General features: G+C 40.1%; 1 protein-coding gene across 1 annotated transcript in view; it reads left to right on the forward strand.

Moving 5' to 3' along the window:
• The window catches only part of LOC122549508 (regulator of G protein signaling 22-like), a 117,389-nt gene that overhangs the window by 30,798 nt on the left and 67,397 nt on the right, over positions 1 to 19,194 (forward strand). Inside the window, exons 8-10 of the mRNA XM_087985824.1 lie at positions 6,172 to 6,326; positions 11,941 to 12,052; positions 14,175 to 14,300. Of these exons, the coding sequence (XP_087841950.1) occupies positions 6,172 to 6,326; positions 11,941 to 12,052; positions 14,175 to 14,300 (393 nt within the window). The remainder of the gene's footprint in view (positions 1 to 6,171; positions 6,327 to 11,940; positions 12,053 to 14,174; positions 14,301 to 19,194) is intronic.

Raw genomic sequence — 19,194 nt, forward strand, 5'->3', positions numbered from 1 at the left:
TGCTTTTTAAGCCATACAGTTTTGAAGACTAGTCACTTCAGGGGTTAGCGCTGCTCTATACAACAATATGAATTCCCCAAATTCCAGGCTACAAAAGCAAAACTACTGGGGAGGGTTTGAATAGGCTAGGGCTGTTTTCCCTGGTACATCGGAGGCTGTGAGGTGACCTAGTAGAGATTTATAAAACCATGAGGGGCATGGGTAGGATAAATAGACAAAATCTTTTCCCAGGGCTGGGGGAGTCCAGAACTAGAGGGCCTAGGTTTGGCGTGAGAGGGGAAAGATATAAAAGAGACCTAAGGGACAATTTTTTCACTCAGAGGGTGGTACGTATATGGAATGAGCTGCCAGAGGAAGTGGTGGAGGTGACTACAATTGCAACATTTAAAAGGTATCCGGATGAGCATATGAATAGGAAGGATTTGGAGGGATATGGGCCAGGTGCTGGCAGGTGGGACTAGATTGGATTGGGATATCTGGTCGGCATGGACATGTCGGACTGAGGGGTCTGATTCCGTGCTGTACATCTCTATTAGTCTATGACACTGGCATATAAGAAGCAACCAGAAACCTATTATCTGTGCTCTTGAGTACATTTCTTTCCAGAACAGTAAAGCAGAAGTTATATGTCAGAAAAACATTTTCTGAAGACTTTTTAAAGAGATTTTCGAAGAGAAAAGTTGCCTAAACTGCTTAGGTATAGAACATAGAACATTATAGCGCAGTACAGGCCCTTCGGCCCTCGATGTTGCACCAACCTGTGGAACCAATCTGAAGGCCAACTAACCTACACTATTCCATTCTCGTCCAATACCATTTAAATGTCCTTAAAGTTTCTGATTTTAGATTAGATTAGATTACATTACATCACAGTGTGGAAACAGGCCCTTCGGCCCAACAAGTCCACACCAACCCGCCAAAGCGCAACCCACCCATACATTTACCCCTTACCTAACACTACGGGCAATTTAGCATGACCAATTCACCTGACCTGCACATCTTTGGACTGTGGGAGGAAACCGGAGCACCCGGAGGAAACCCACGCAGACACGGGGAGAACGTGCAAACTCCACACAGTCAGTCGCCTGAGGCGGGAATTGAACCCGGGTCTCTGGCGCTGTGAGGCAGCAGTGCTAACCACTGTGCCACCGTGCCGCCCATGCGGCATTTTGTGCATTATCTTACAGTGGGGAACCTTATTAAACACCTTACTGAAATCCATATGCACCACATCAATCGCTTTACCCTCATCTACCTGTTTGGTCACTTTCTCAAAGAACTCAATAAGGTTTGTGAGGCATGACCTACCCTTCACAAAACCGACTATCCCTAAACAACTTATTCCTTTCTAGATGACTATGAATCCTATCTCTTGTAACCCTTTCCAACACTTTACCCACAACTGAAGTAAGGCTCATAGGTCTATAATTTCCAGGGTTGTCTCTACTCCCCTTCTTGAACAAGGGAACAACATTTGCTATCCTCCAGTCTACTGGCACTATTCCTGTAGACAATGGTGACATAAAGATCAAAGCCAAAGGCTCGGCAATCTCCTCCCTTGCTTCCCAGAGAATCCTGGGATAAATCCCGTCCAGCCCAGGGGACTTAATGTAATTTTACACTTTCTAGAATTACTAACACCTCTTCTTTGTAAACCTCAATCCCATCTAGTCTAGTAGCAAGTATCTCAGTATTCTCCTTGACCACAATGTCTTTTTCTAGTGTGAATACTGATGAAAAATATTGATTTAACACTTACCCTATCTCCTCTAACTCCACGCACAACCTCCCACTACTGGTCTTGACTAGCACTAATCTTATTCTAGTCATTCTTTTATTCCTGATATATCTACAGAAAGCCTTAGGGTTTTTCTTGATCCTATCTGCCAATGACTTCTCATGTTCCTTCCTGGTTCTTCTTAGCTCTCTCTTTTGGTTTTTCCTGACTAACTTGTAACTCAAATGTCCTAAATGAGCCATCACATCTCATCCTAACATAAGCTTTCTTCTACTTTTTAACAAGAGATTCAACTTCTTTAGTAAACCATGGCTCCTATGCTCAACAACTTTCTCCCTGCCTGACCAGTACATACTTTTCAAGGACCCACAGTAGCTGGTTCTTGAATAAGCTCCACATTTCAATTATGCCCATCCCCTGCAGTTTCTTTCCTCATTCTATGCATCCTAAATCTTGTGTAATTGCATTTATTTGCCTTTCCCCCGGGTATAACTCTTGCCCTGCAGCATGTATCTATCCCTTTCCATCACTAAAGTAAACATAACTGAATTATGGTCGCTATCACCAAAGTGCTCACCTCCCTCGAAATCTAAGACCTGGCCGGGTTCATTACCCAGTACCAAAGTTAATGTGGCCTCGCCCATTGTTGGTCTATCTACATACTGTGTCAGGAAAACTTCCTGCACACAATGGACAAACTCTGACCCATCTAAAATACTTGCACTATAGTATTCCCAGTCAATATTTGAAAAGTTAAAGCCCCCATAACAACTACCATGTCACTCTCACTCTCATCTTTGCTATCCTATCCTCTACATCTCTGGAACTATTTGGAGGCCTCTCAAAAACACCAACAGAGTAACCTCTCCTTTCCTGTTTCCAATCTCAGCCCATACTACCTCAGTAGACGAGTCCTCAAAAGTCTTTTCTGCAATTGAAATACGGTCCTTGACTAACAATGTGACACCACCCCCTCTTTTACCATTTTCTCTGCTCTTACTGAAATATCTAAATCCTAGGACCTGCAATAATCATTCCTGTCCCTCCTCTAGCCATGTCTCTGAAATGGCCACAACATCGAAATCCCAGGTACCAACCCATGCTGCAAGTTCACCCACCTTATTCTGGATGCTCCTGGCATTGTAGTACACACACTTCAAACCAACTTCTTGCTTGCCTTCTTGTGACCTTGAAACCTTAGTTCTGACTTCACTTCTCTCGATTTCCTGTGTACTCAAACTACAATTTGGTTCTCATCACCCCTGCTGAATTAATTTAAGCCCATCCTATATGCAGCCATCCTATATGCAGAATTAGAGACTGTTAATTCCAATTTTGGGCTTGACCCTATAAGAAAGGACATTGCTAGAGTGGTAACCTTCTACTGTTTTTTACTTAGAGATTATTCAAATATTAATAACTTAATCCTTTTGGAGTCTATTTCTCTGTATATGCTTTGTCGTGGCCCCTTCCCCCTCATGTGGGTAAAATGCAAAATAAACCCAACTCCTGACTTTATCAGAGTTATGTTGTGTTCCTTACAAAGTCAAGTCCAAAAGGACATAGACAAGTTGGTGGAGTGGATGATAGCTGACATCTGAGATTCGATCCAGAGAAGTGTCAGGTGATACACTTTGGTAAGAACAACCTTGATGGGCAATCAATATCAAAAGCAATTCTATAATTCTAAAGGGAGGCAAGAGCACAGAGATCTGGGTGTTTATGCGCATTGATCATTAAGGGTGGTAGGACAAGCTGAGAGAGCAATTAATAAAGCATATAGTACTCTGGCTTTATTAGTAGGGACGTAGAGTACAAGAGCAAGGAGTCCATGTTGAACTTGAATAGGATACTTATTAGACCTCAGCTGTATTATTGTGTACAGTCCTGACTTCTACATTAGAGCAGGATGTGAATGCATTGTTTCTTTTGATTCTTGAGCATTTATTAACTTCTTCATTAATTATTCATATAACTGAACCTAGACTTTCTCAGCTTCAAATAACCCCTTCTCAGTCCTGACAAAGCACGTATGGTTGTGAACTTTCAAATTAAAACCCTAAAATCCTGAAAAATAGGACTTCAAACAGAGTAATCTCAAGATTAGTCTTGGTGTGATGCAGTAGTGAATATAAAAATAGTAAAAAGTAGATCTACTTGTGGCTGGTGAAATCATGCAGGAAGGAGGGGTTTAGATTGTTGAAGCATTGAGACTACTTCTGGGGAAGGTGAGACCTATATAAGTTGGTTGAGTTTTAACCAACCACACATATATATGGATGAACATCCTTGAGGGAACCTTTGCTAATGCTGTTGGGATGGGTTAGATTGGCAATGTGGTGGAATCCTGATAAGTAGTTCAGAGGGTAGAGAAGTTGAGTTGGAAGTAGAACACAAGTGAGTCTGGAAGACAGAAGGAGCATAGACAAAAAAAGAAATAATTAAGGCCAGATATTTATCAGGTTACAATATTGATCAAAGAATCTATTAAAGAAGTGAGGATGGATGATATCTTAGAAGGATCACCAAATGAGATCATATGGGATGAAGTAGAAAACTCAAAATGGCAAACACACATTTGGGTGTGTACGACAGAGAAGTGTAATAAATACAAAGCAATAATAATAGTTTTTTTTTAACAACCTAAATATTAACTGGGATAGTGTTAGTGTGCAAGGTAGGCCAATAACAAAAATTATTAAAACAGAACTATTTTAACCCGTACATAAGAGGAGTAACAAGGGATAAAGAAGTTCTGGACCTAACATTGAAGAATGAGTCCAAGTAAGTAGTAAGCTTATCAGTATTGGAGAATTTGGAAATAGTGACCATAAATCAGTTAGGTTTAGGAGGTTAGGGAGGTTCCAGGAATAAATTGGGAAAAGGCTAAGATAAGATACGATTTGGACCAAGAAGACTGGAAGCAGCTACTTGCAGACAAAACTTTGTCAGAGTAAAAGGAGACATTGAAGAATTAAATATTGAGAGTACAAGGAAAATAAGTTCCCTTAAAGACAAAGGGCAGGACTAAGACCAAAGAACCTTGGATTTCAAAGGACACCCAAGGTTAGCATTGAGAAAAATATAGAAACTTAAGGCAGATAATGAGGGCTCAATATTGCAGAGACCTTAGAGGAGTATATAAAATGTGGGAGGGTTGAACTTAGAGTACCAAGGGAGTTTTTGACTGCTGCTTAGCTGCTATTTTTTTTCTGGTCTGACCGAGCTTCTCTCCATTTTGCTAACAAGAAGTCATCATATATTTGTTGGCAGGCAAAAGGCCTTCATCTCAATAACTGGTCACCAACAAAGCAATCAGCCTCATGAAATTTGAAGAAAATCAGTTAATCTTTCCTTCAGCACTTGCTGTAAGCTGTGACTTTTAATTGATAAGTCAGAGACTATTTTTTAAACCAACCAACCATAATGTTCCTCTGACAAACCAATGGAAGCATTTGGGGAATGATGACTGAGAAGCAGCATTCTGACCAGCTCAAGATTAAGAAGAATCATCTCAACAGTAAGCAGGAACCACCACACTGCTTTTCCAGTCTTTTTTCCCTCAGTGTTGTTATACCTGCCTATGTATGTCTGGCTGTGTAAAAGGGGAGTATATAATCGGACCAGAGTTTTAATTTCTCAGGTTATATGTCAACAGTTTATAACTGTTTATCTATAACTAGTGTCTAAGCACTTGTAATAAATAGTAACTCTTCTAAAATACCAAAAGCTGGTCCATGTTTTCTGTCAACCTAGATCTAAAAGTCTGGTATATTGGGGAATCTTTGAATACTTTTAAAATCTTTGACTTCTGTGACTATGTCGGGAATAGCTGGGCTTTATTTCCAACACTATACCAATGAATGGTGACAATGTACAATCTGTTTTTATAATCTTCTCTGTGTAGAGTCAATAACTGGACTTTCTAGCTCCAACCAATGACTTAAACAATCAAACATAATTACAAAGATCAGTGAAAAGGCCAGCATCATAATAAACAAATCTTTTACCATTTAAAAACAGCAATCATGGTTATAGCATGCTGCCAGTCTTAATCGTGTTATAATGGCTCAACAGGGAGTCCAAATTCACGTGTGGTGGGCACAAGTTAAAGCTAGCTTGAATGATTTAATACTTCTCTCAAAGGGGAGGAGGTGCATTGTTACATAAAACATTCTAGTGTAGAAAGGCAACACAAGGGCCAATTTTGTAGCAATTGTACAAATAAAGGAAGTATCAAACACTGGAAAAGTACAAGAATGAAAATCAGAAATGATTGAATATGACAGCTTAAAAAATATATTTGGCTTGTGTAGTGTATAACATAGACTTTTTGCCATCACTTGCACAAATTAGATTCTGTTACAAGAGAAAAGAAAACAAGCCTGTGAATTTCTCTTAATTTAGTTCTGTTCTTGCAATATTTCCAATAGTATGAAAATAACCAGCAAAAATATTCAGCATGGGGACTCAAACCAGATTCTGCAACTCACGTATCACCAAAACCAAATCCACCAAAACCCGAAACAGAAAATACATCGTTTGAAAAGATGATGGAGAGTCTTTCCAATAATGTGGTGAATAAGGAGTGAGTCAACATGCCATGTTTTAATGGGGAATGGCTTGTTAAAATACGAATAGCATGAGATAGTGATAAAATACCTTTTGTGTGCATTGCATTTTTAACTTGCATATCTCAATTCAAGAATCAGAATTTAGTAGGTTAACACATGAAATCACGTAAGGTATTTTAGAACAGTTAGGCTTTGGTTTGGACTCGATGCCCTTGACATCAAAGCAGAATTTGGATCAGCAAGGCATCAAACAGCTCTCACAATATGAAGTCAATTGAGAATTAGGGGAAGACTCACCACTGGTTGAAATTAGACTGAACACAATCGAAATCTGTTGGAGGCCAATCATCAAAACCCTCTGATATTGCTACAGAATTTTCCTGAAGTTTATATTCTCAGCCCAACCATTTTCAGTTTCTTAACAATAAGCTTTCTTCCAACTTAAGGTCAGAATTGGGGATGTTCACTGATGGCCGCACCATTTTTAACTCCTCAGATAGTGAAGCAGTCCATGGCTGCATGCAGCATTACCTGGACAACATTCAAATTTGGGCTGAAAAGTGGCAAGTAACATCACTGCACACAAGTGTCTGATTAATGACCCATCTCCAACAGAAGATATAGTCATCTTATTTGATATTCAATGGCATTACCAAAATTAAATCCTCTAGTATCATCGTCAAAAACTTCACTTAAAAAATGTGACTACAAGAGCAGATCAGAGGTTGGGAATTCTGTAGTGATTAACTCACCTCATAACTCTCCAAAATCTCTCCACCATCTACACAGTAATGTCAGGAATTTGATGGAATTCTCTCCCTTTGCATAGCTGAATGTCTCCACCACTTCATGGGACATGTGCAGCAGATGCCTGGAAACATCATCCCACAATCACCACGTTAACAGAAGGATGTTTTGGAGAGGGTACAGAAAAGTTTTACTAGGATGTTGCCTGGGATGGGGAATTTTAATTATGAATAAAGGTTGGATAGATTAGGTTTGTTTTCACTGGAATGCAGTCGGTTGAAGGGCAACCTGATAGAAGTTTGTAAGATTGTGAAAGGCATGGGTAGAGTGGAAAGAATGAGGCTTTTTCCCAGGATGGAAGAGTCAATTACTAGGGGACACAGATTCAAGTTGCGAGGAGAGGAAGTTTAAAAGAAATGTGCAAAGTATGTTTTTCACACAAAGAGTGATGAGTGCCTGGAGGAGGTGGTGGAAACAGACACAATAGCAGCATTCACGAAGCAGCTGGACAAATATATGAATAATGAGGGAACAGAGGGATACTGTTTTAGCTTAGAAGGGCGAAATGTGACTGCACAGGCTTGGAGGGCCAAAGGGCCTGCTCCTGTGTTGTTTTGTCCTTTGTTCTATCCCCTGCAAATTACCCTCCAAGAAGCTGGTATTGGACTGGGGTGTACAAAGTTAAAAATCACACAACACCAGGTTATAGTCCAACAGGTTTAATTGGAAGCACTAGCTTTCGGAGTGCTGCTCCTTCATCAGGTGGTTGTGGAGTACACAATTGTAAGACACAGAATTTATCGCAAAGGTTTACAGTGTGATGTAACTGAAATTATACATTGAAAAATACCTTGATTGTTTGTTAAGTCTCTCATCTGTTGGAATGGCCATAACAGTTTCACTTCTTTCATATGTAAATCACAAAACCTTTTTTAAAAGTTACATTCTCAGGTTAACTGTAACAATTGGTGTCAGGCCAGATAAGATGTTGAAGGTGTTAGCCCCACAGGGATCAACATATGAAAGAAGTGAAACTGTTACGGTCATTCTAACAGATGAGAGACTTAACAAACAATCAAGCTATTTTTCAATGTATAATTTCAGTTACATCACACTGTAAACTTTTGCGATAAATTCTGTGTCTTACAATTGTGTACTCCACAACCACCTGATGAAGGAGCAGCACTCCGAAAGCTAGTGCTTCCAATTAAACCTATTGGACTATAACCTGGTGTTGTGTGATTTTTAACTTTAAACTGTGTTGGCTTTCTTTCTGCTTTGCTGCATGAAATCCTGGCACTGGCTTCCCAGTAGCACTGTGGATGTATGTAAACCCAAGGACTGCAGTTGTTCAAACATTTGCCACAACACCAACACCTCATTGATGCCATTTTTGGAATGATAACAAATGTCAGATTTGCCCACCGTGCCCATATCCCAAAGAGGACCAATGAGAAAAGACAACCAGGATTCTGTATTAAATCACAAGTATCCTCATTATGACAAATCTTGCTATCCACCTAATAATGATGTCCTAACAAGGTTATTAGAAATAGAGTTGACAACAGCTTCCATTTAGATAGTTCAATTAATTTCTGAAAGTTTTTCGTGAGAATTTACAACCAACCTCTATGATTAAATATTAGGAAAATTGCCAAAATCTTTGCAACAGCAGAATCTTTTAGGATAAAGGAATACAGAGAGGTGGAGGGGCTCAGAGATTTATGGTGGAAATTCAGAAGTCTAACTCCTTGGCAGTTGAAGGCATGTTCATCAAAGGAAGAGTCATTCAGAGCCAGAACTAGAGAGAAATAAAGATTTAGAGCATGGAAAAGTGGAAAGGTGGTGAGGATTAAGACCCAGGCAGGACTTGAAAATGAGGATGAGAATTATAAACTCACAATGATTCTTGTTGAGTAACAGTGTAGGTTAGTAAACAGAGGGGTTGTGGGGTGGACATAACTTGAGTTAGGAACTGTCAACAATTTTGTTTGGATGTACAATTATGGAGGTTGGGAATTGATCTCAACTATTGACTTTTTTCTCACTGATGCTGTAAAACATTGTGATCAAATTTTGATGGGTGGAATGGTATTGCACCATATCACAATGGGACAGGCTGAAAGGTTAAGACAAACATCGAAAGAACTTCAAATGCTGAAAATCAGAAACAAAAACAGAAGCTCAGCAGGTTTGGCTGCGTCTGTGGAGAGAAATCAGAATTAACATTTCAGGTCCAGTGACCCTTCCTTAGAACTGATGGTAATTAGGAAGAAGGTTTTTTATGCAGAAGATAGGGTTAAGGAGTATATGATAGGTGGAGATAGAGCCCAAAGAGAGAGAACAGTTGGACAGACAAAGGAGTGGGGAATGGTCAGCTGTGGAGAATGAATACCTACTAATGGGGACTACTCGTGACTAACAATGATTTGTTTGTAATAGCAGACCATGTGATAATAAGGCCTGGTGTGTGGGAGTTGGGGTAGAAAATGATAGAATGTGCTTCAAGCTCTAAAATTGTTGAACTCAATATTGAGTCCAGAAGGCTGTGGAGTTCCCAAGAGGAAAATGATGTACAGTTTTCCCAGCTTACGCTGAGCTTTGCTGGAGTATTGCAGCAAGCATGAGACAGAGATGTTGGCCAGGGAATATGTTCATATGTCGATGTAAATGACAACTGGGAGCTCAGGTCTTTTTTGCAGACAGAATGTAGGTGTTCTGCATTGCAGTCACCCAGTCTATGCTTCATTCCCCCAGTGTAGAGGAGACCACATTATGATCAGTGAATGCACTAGACTAGATTGTGTAAAGTGCAGGTAAAATGCTGTTTCATCTGCAAGGTGTGTTTGGGTCCTTGACATAATGAGGAGGACAGAAGTAAATGGCCAGGTGTTACAGCTTCTGTGGTTATAGGAGAAAGTGACATGGGACTGTGGGGAGGATAGTGGGAGTGAAGGAGGAGTGGACCGGATGTCCTGCAGGGAACAATGCTTGCAGAAGACTGACAGGGGAGGGGAATATGTGTCCAGTAGTGGCATTGTGCTGGAGGTGGCAGAAATGGCAGCTAATGATCATCTGGATGTGTATGCTGTTGGGATGATAGGTGAAGACAAGGTGGACCCTATCACTGTTGCAGGAAAGAAGAGACAGGGTGAGGGCTGAAGTGCAGGAGATGGGTCACAACCAGCTGCGGGCCTTGTCTACTAGGGTGCTGGGGAATCCTCAGTTGAGGAAGAAGATGGATATTGTGGAAGCTCCCTTGTCGAAGTTGGCACCGTCAGAACAAATAGAATCCCTGCAGTGTGGAAACAGGCCCTTCAGCCCAACAGGTCTACACCAACCCTCTGAAGAGTATTCCACCCAAACCCATTCCCCTACCCTATTACTCTACATTTACCCCTAACTGACACTAGTGGGCGGCATGGTGGCACAGTGGTTAGCACTACTGCCTCACAGCGCCAGAGACCCGGGTTCAATTCCTGCCTCAGGCGACTGTGTGGAGTTTGCACATTCTCCCCGTGTCTGCGTGGGTTTCCTCTGGGTGCTCCAGTTCCCTCCCACAGTCCAAAAATGTGCAGGTTAGGTGAATTGGCCATGCTAAATTGCCCGTAGTGTTAGGTGAAGGGGTAAATGTAGGGGAATGGGTCTGGGTGGGTTGCGCTTTGGCAGGTCGGTGTGGACTTGTTGGGCCAAAGGGCCTGTTTCCACACTGTAAGTAATCTAATCTAAACACATCCCTGGACTCTATGGGCAATTTAGCATGGCCAATTCACCCAACCTGCACATCTTTGGACTGTGGGAGGAAATCAGAGCACCTGGAGGAAACCCACGCAGGCACAGGGAGAATACGCAAACTTCACACAGACAGTCACCCTAGTCTGGAATCGAAACCGTTTCCCTGGCACTGTGAGGAAGCAGTGTTAACCGTGACTTGAAAGAAGTACATATTAATCACTCGAAACCTGTATCCCCATTCTAAGTGATTAAAGACTTAACAGCAATTTAGATTTGTTCAATACTTCACATCAATTATGTGACACTTTGATCTTTTACTATAAATTCTGTGTCCTATGATCCTGCCCCACTAGCTACCTGACGAAAGAGCAGTGTTCTGCAAGCTTGTACTTCCAAATTGACCTGATGGACTATGACATGGTGTTGTGTGATTTTTAACTTCACCTTTTTGAGAATTGTCCTGCATCTGAGACAAGACGAAAGTGTGAAGAAGCACTGAATAATTTATTGTAACATCAGCTTCTGGAAACCTAGATTGATCCATTCAGAAATCGTACATCAGTAAATTTAATTTCATAAGTATAAATTATAATTTAGATGGAGGACTCAGGGAATACTAATCTGTTTTAAGGGAGTCCTTGAACCAATCATAATTTGAGAAAAACTGAGATATATTGGCCCTAGAGGATTATTAGTGACTTTTTGGGGGTCTGCAAAATGATTTCTCAAAAGGGTGAGACAGTGAGAAAATCAGAAGGGAAAAGCCAAATTGGTAAAGGCAGACCATCTGCTATTTTTAAATTGACCAAAAGAAAATATTCTTTATTTTGCCTCATCCACTAGCTTGACAAATCAGAGATACTAAGCTGGCTAGCTATTTTTTCTAAAACATGCTGGTCACTGTAATATGAATATACAATGATTTCTGGCTCTTTATTTTTGACTCATTAAATTGACAAATATTCAAACTGCACTGTCCTATATCTTTGACCTAAAGACCAAAAAAAACAATAATCCCATATAACAGTTTCTAATTGTGCATTCACCCCATATTGAAAGGCTCTTAATGGATTTTCTTTTGACAAAATGCTTATTTTAGGTAGTTCAATTATTTTTACTAAGTTGTCATTATCTCCTTTCCAACAGTAACCTTCTCACTTCAGTTGGCAGCATTTGGTCTCACGATGCAAATTCTGTATTTGCTTTTGAAAATCTAAAGTTACATAAATCAAAACAGAATAGCAATTTGGAGAAGCTGGTAAGTACTCAGTAGGACGCATAAACTGAGAAAAACAAGGCATTTATTACATTCAGCTGTACGATACTGAGCAAAATGTAATGAACAGGCCTATTAAATCATGATTCATAGTTCAGTTTTTATCTTTTTCTAGCAATGGCCATCATGCAGAATCAGACATTGTGATTGAACATTTGTGGCTTGAATGGAGTTTTGTTGCCCTATGACATATATGGCAGTGTTACTGGGATTCCTGCTATTCTATCAATTTTTTTTTTTGTCCAAAATATATAAACTTTAAATAACTATTTGCTGAAATTATACTTTGTGTCAACTTGATTTGTATTTGACCTGAGCTAAGAATAGGTGGCCAACATTCTGTTCCCAAGGGGTGGAAAACATTTTTTAAAACTTTAAAGTTACTTTTATGACCAGTGTTCCACCCAGTGTTACTAGACAGTGGGTGATCAACCTGAAACATTAATGTTGTTTCTCTTTCCACAACTGCTATCACACCTGCTGGGTATTTCTGTCATTTACTGCTTTTATTTTACTTTTTCAATAACTGTATTATTGTGTTTGTTTTTCTACAGTACAGTGGGTAAACCTGTTAATGATTAAAATAACAGAAAGTCAGTAGGAGATGTTTAAAAAAGGATTTATGTAACAGGGAACCAGTTTATGCTCCAAAAGGAAGAAAATTCTTCTTGCCACAGATGGTTTAAGATAAAATCAAATTAAAAGTATACGCAATTACAAAACATTCCAGAGTACTTGGCAAATATAAACAATGTATTGAAGAGTAATATGTAATGTAATAACCAGTAAAGAATTATGGAAGGAAATGTATAATGGATATAATAATCAACATAACAATTCTTTCACAATTATGTTAGGAAGAGGACTGTGGTGAAGAGTAATATCAATCCTTTGACAACTAATAACAGAGATGTTGCCAATTAAAATAAGGAAAGACACAAGAAACATTTTGCAAACTAACTTTCTATCACTACTCACAGATGAGGAAGAGGTCATCATGCCAATATAGATTGTTTGGAAAGATTTATGTCATCTGATCTTGTTCTCTGTAGCTTGATTGATTTCAACCACCCCGATTTGGCATTTAAAATTCACATTGGTTTTAACAAGACTTAACCATTCAGAAAGACAGAACTCTTGGATATTAAATAAAAAGAAGCTTATTAAAGAATGAGATATACTTAACAAGCAATAGTAGACTTTTACAACTTCACTTGGTTGATCAGGCTGAAGAAGCATAATTCCTCAGGCTCCTTTGTTGACAGCAATTTCTTCCAAAATTCTGCCTGGTGATCTTTTAGTATGTGTTTCGCAAACTATCCTTCAGAGCCTTCACTTTTAACCCTGATCTGCTAGTTGCTTGTTATTTCAATAAACCAACTTGCAATCATGCTAATATTTCTGTCCTGGGCTTACTGCAATGTTCTAATGAAGCACATAGCAAGCTGGAGAAACAACACCTCATTTTTGGCTTAAATGCTTGACAGCCTCAAATGTCGATATTAAATTCCATAACTTCAGAAACTGGCCTCATTATGTTTATTCTCCATCTTATTTAAATGCTCTTCCCCAAAGCTACCTTTGATTGTGTCTTATTTACTTTCTTTTTGGGAGAAAGGACCCATTCTCTCCTTTTCAAACCTCAATTTGCACTCACTTTATAACTCTTTTTCTCTTACACCACCATTAATACTCCCTTTGTCTTTTGCAATGGGACTCTATACCATTTACGCCTTTGCTCTTCCTCCATCTCTGTCAAAAGTATATTTAAAAAACATTTTACAATTATCTTTTAGTTTTGAAGAAGCGTCACAATGGAATCAAAACATTAATTCTATTTTCTCTCCACGCATACTGCTTTCCACCTGCTGAGCTTATCCAGCATTCTCTGTGTTGCACTTGAGACTATCTTGTCTGATAAACCTCTGGAAGGTTACTGCTAAATCCAAATGCATAATTATGACAGCTGTGTTTGTTGAGCTGTTTAACATGCTTTCAAAACTGTCATTTAATACACGCATATTAAAGTTGTTTTATTTTAATCTGTTCATGATATGCTTTCTGGTGCTGAATTAAAGTGATCTATCTGCAAATGTTTCTACAGATGCGGATCACAAATTACCAAGAAGCTTTATGTGATTATAAAATGGATAACTTGCTGCAGGCCCTGCACAAGGAAAACTGGACTGGATACCTTTTCACTTCTTTTTGTGAACAAACAGGAAATCCGGTAAACAAAATATATATTGTGTTAGTGGTTTTATTCTTTAACTGGTTTGAAAATAAAATTGCCATGTGACATCCAATTCAAAACTAAAGTGATTTCACTTCCAAGCTAGCAAGTTTGCTGGGCTTAATGTTGCCAAGACTGTTCTTTGTAAATCAAGTGAACTTCAGTGCTATTTTTCATATGCTTCTAATTTTACACATAATTTTATTGAGAACGTTAGTCATAACTTGATTAATATTTCAATAGTTAGACTGGATGTTTTATATAGAATTATACAGAGATTGTTGGCCATTCTGAGTTTGGCCAATGTCTTCATTGTTATTTGTTGAACAAGTGCTTCAGATGAATTTTAGCCATTGTGCTATTATATTTATCCATTTATGTTGATCACACACTAAGAATATCTAGGCACTTGGGCAGTATACGCAAGGAAGCCCAAGTTGATATAAATGTTGGCCAGCTCGCGATACTCTAGTCCCACGAAGGAATAAAAAAAATTTACTAAGCTAAGGAAAAATTGAAGAATACAGAATTACTTTTTTCTTCCATTTCTCAGTCTGATCCACCAGTCAGGTAGGTCATGGGTGATCCAGATCCTAATGCTGCCTTAGCTTCATACTGTTTGGCGCTGTTGCTGGAAAAAAAAATCTGTTGGTCTTAGTTTTCAACTTTTCAGCATCCAAAGTCTTTCGAGAAAGAGAGCTCCAGATTTCCCTTGACCTTTGTGCTTCAAGATCTTACTTTCAAACATCATAGCTTTACTCAAGAACTGTATTGGGTCAGTGAAAGATGCTGAGGGACAGGTTAGGAAGGACTCTCAGTGTATGATTATATTATACTAAATGACTAGTTTGCAACAGTCTTTATTCTTTAAGATGATGCTCAAATAAACTTGTTAATATTTAGGAAGAAGGACCACCAGTACATATTATGACCACACCACAGTACAAAGAGATGTGGGAGAAGCGCAATGCTCATCCCTTGTTTGTGTATCATGGAGTGAGGAACTATGCCCTCAAACTGGAAGAATTTCTACATGGTTTAAAGTTTTAAACAGATGATACACAAAAATGGGTTTGATTTGTTTTGATTTATTTATTGTCACCTGTATTTGTTACAAATACAGTAGAAAGTGTTATTTAGTGTCGCCACTCTTAGTGCAGAAAATACACAAAAAGACAGAATATAAAGTCAGAAAAATAAAACAATAAAATTATAGTCTTATCTCAATAAAGTTAGGGGTTTCATTGCGAACAGCTCCCGCTTCCAGCTCAACTGTGGGCCTGGATCAGGCTCCTCCACCACCACCCCAAGTCCTGCTACTAAACCAATGGCAGTGCTGCAAATGCGCTTCACCGCTGGAATTAAGATTCGCCACCCTCCGGCGCCATCTCATATCCATCCAATGCCACTGCTGCCATGATTTCACACTGGGCCAATCTTGTTGATGCAGCTTCCTCCAGTGGTACAGGGCACTGCACTGAGACCACACACATCATCAACACTGCCTCTGTCATCAGGCACCCATGTCTAGCCACTGACCTGGAGCCTCCACTCAGCCTATGAGTCAGGACCAGGGGATTAAGCCTGAGACTACTCCTCACTCACCAGGAGACTCGGGCTGGGGTGAAGCCATGTCTGCCTCATCCTGGCACTGATGCCGCCATTACCAGAGACCTCCTCCTTCAACACTTACTCAGCCTCACTGCCCCCCAGGCCTCTGCTGCCATTTTCATTCATTGGGTGAGTTGATTGGCAAACCTAAAGGCAGTCCTCACCCCATGCCAGGAGCTTGAGGGTCTGCTACTACTGATGCCTCTGCGACCAGAAGAGCAGAGGGATGTGGACGAGCCCTTGGGCAGAGTTGCCCAAGCGATGCTTCTTCGCCATGACCATCTTGAGAGTAGCGATTAATCCACTTGATGGGTCAGATGCTATTGTTTTTATTGCATTTTTCAAAAATGGTGCAACTGTTCATCAATTCCCAAATTACTTTCCTAATAGAGAACACCTTATATCTTCAAAATTTTGATGGAAACTGTGTGAGCAATTTTTGTATTTCTTGAAGCAGAACACTGACTGAAAATAGAGACTAAATGGAAACCAGAAAGATAATCAGAGAAAGGAAACTGATCTTCTTTGTTTCTAGGGAAACAAACACTGAAACTGCAAACAGAATATTTCATTTTAAACTGAGTACTGCAATCGAGCACATTAGAAGTCATCACTTACACATAACCCAAAATGGGTTTTCAGCTCCCTATTAAGCCGGTGGTTTAATTGACAAATTTAAAGGAAGTTCTCACCCGATGCCAGGATCTTCTGGGGCCAAAGGTACAGGCGTCATAGTTGAAGGCCAATTGGGCAGTCCTTCACTCACTGCAAACCCATAGGATTTCTGAAGCCTGTATTGCTCATCCCCAGTCTATCAAGATGCCTCAGAATAGACAGAAATTGGCCCCAAAGCTCAGTTATACCTTGCTAGAGATTCTGGTCTGGTGCAACCATGAAAGCAGCAAGAGTCACTTCCCCAGTGATGACGGCAGGATGTCCCTTTAGTTTTAGGAGGCCTGAGGTAAACCCTTAATACAGGCCTAAGCTGGTGACACATACAGAAAAACCCAGAACCAGTGCAGGAAGTGCAAACTATCTCCTGCATATCTCAAGGATACATGGAATCCTCAACTCACCGCTGACTTATAGGAAGATCACTCGGTCTAACTGTGTCAGTGCATAGGTACGTCACATGGTATGATCACCTGCAAGCCTCAGCAATACATTATAATGTGCACGGAAGGACTAACAGCCACTTCATGCACTCAATATTCGACCTGTTCCTGAGCAATGTGCTTCCTAATCACTCAATGGGGAGTGCTCTGTCATGCTGTGGATACCTTTAAAATGCTGGTGTAGTCATTACATCATTCTCAATCCTCTTGCTCAGTTTGCTGAACAAGATAGATCTAGAACAGGAGGGGGCAGGCCCAAACCAATGGAGGAGTGTGGGGTATACCATCCAAATGAAGAACAGGCCACAGAGCTTGCAGGGGAAATTGAAACACCTCCTGAGCCATTGAGGTAATAGGAATGCCTCAAAAAGCAAGTGAGGATACTTCCGTGAGAACATTGGAGGCCACATTTAAGATCCAAGTCCTGCATAACCTACAGTGGCTGGCAGGTACATGTGCAAATCTGGAATCCATAGCTGTAGCCTATGTCAGCAGTAAAGCAAGAGGGGAAATTCAAACTTAATTCAGGTATCCCTTTGTCTCAAGGAGGCAGAAAAGTGCCATCAGCACCTGCAGAGAAATGGAGCTTCCCTGAGTGCTACGTCTCACGAGACTCCAGAGGTTTTACGCCTCCCCTCCACTTGTTCTCTCATTGGCTACAGTCAAGCCACCTCAAGAAAGGTGCAGTACACCTCGATTTGTGTAGCAGACTGTCATCCTGCCCAAGCCTCCAGAGGACACTCTCCAAAGTCACCAAAGTGTAGCAGTCAGTACGTTGCCTTCTCCTCTGGCATGGACATTGGGGTCACAACTCAACATCATGATAGGCAAATAAAGCAGAAGACATTTCAAGGGCAGGTGGATGTCATGGGTGTTCAATATATAAATTTAGTTTACACTTCCAGAAATATATATTCACTTGCCCTGTTGTTATTTGGTACTGATATGTTTATCTGAAATTGAAATGAGAGGAACATCTCTCCCATCAGAATGACACCTTCTTATTGCCTCACATCAGTAACATATATGCCTGAAGTTGTTCACAAGAACATACCAAGCACATACCAAGCCTATGAAAGGGCTGTTGTGGCACAGTGGTAGTGTCACTATCCCTGGGCCAAGAGGCCTGGGTTCAATTTCCAGCTATTTCAGAGGTGTTTTATAACATCCCTGAGCAGGTTGATGAGAAAATATTTAGACCATGCACTTGAGGTTTACACTCATTCTCAAGATTATTTCCAGGGACAAAAAAAAATTGCTGGAAATGCTCAGCAGGTCTCAACATCTGTGGAGAGAAATCAGAGTTAACGTTTCAAGTCCGGTGACTCTTCCTCAGAACATTCTGGTTTATGTGGTCAGGTATCTGAAAGGATGGATTTCTCGCTTGGCTGGAAGTTAATTGAGAGCAAACACTTAATTCCAGCTAGTTCTGTTTTTAAGGAGGTGTTCGACATGCAGATAAGCTTCCTGACAACTGCAGCCAGAAAGGTGGTTACCCTTTAAGATCAGACAACTTCCTTTCAAAACTTTATCCTGACGTCAGGAATCTTATTTATGAACTCTCGCTCAATTGAGTTCAACCACTTCCACTGGGACAGAAATATTCTGCTGGGTTGAAAACGAACTGTAAATGCAGCAGTGGAGACTAATCTGATGCATTTGAGAGAGTTGCTCCTTAATGATGTGCTGTTCCAGGCTCTCTTCCCAGCTTCTGTTAGTTCTGAGTTTGATTGTAATGTAATAAATTATCCCTCAAAGGTTGCTGGACATTTCTGTATAGTGTATTCCTTGCTGTCTTAAGCAACATGACTGCATGGTGTTCAGTTAATTTTTAACTTTTTTTGTAGAATTCATCAATTATCATTGTGAACCTGTTTCAGACTTCAATAGCTATGCAGAATGGTAGATTGGATAAAAAGATAAAGTCACCAGAGCATAGGACTGCTCTCTCTTTCGGGAAAGATGACTGGTGGTGGTTTAACCACTCTTCAAGAGAGGTTCTTTATAACCTAAGCTCGTGTAGGAATTAAGTCCACACTCTTGGCATCAATCTCCATTGTAAATCAGCTGTCCAGTCAACTGTGCTAAGCTAACTTCCTTGGTAGTTTGAACAGTATTGCTGTGTAAAATATGAAATCATTTTTTTCCTCACTCTCTTGCAGTTA

The sequence above is a fragment of the Chiloscyllium plagiosum genome, unplaced genomic scaffold, assembly GCF_037043375.1.
Source record: "Chiloscyllium plagiosum isolate Xiang-an unplaced genomic scaffold, Cpla_swu_hap1 HiC_scaffold_4, whole genome shotgun sequence".
Classification (NCBI taxonomy): domain Eukaryota; kingdom Metazoa; phylum Chordata; class Chondrichthyes; order Orectolobiformes; family Hemiscylliidae; genus Chiloscyllium; species Chiloscyllium plagiosum.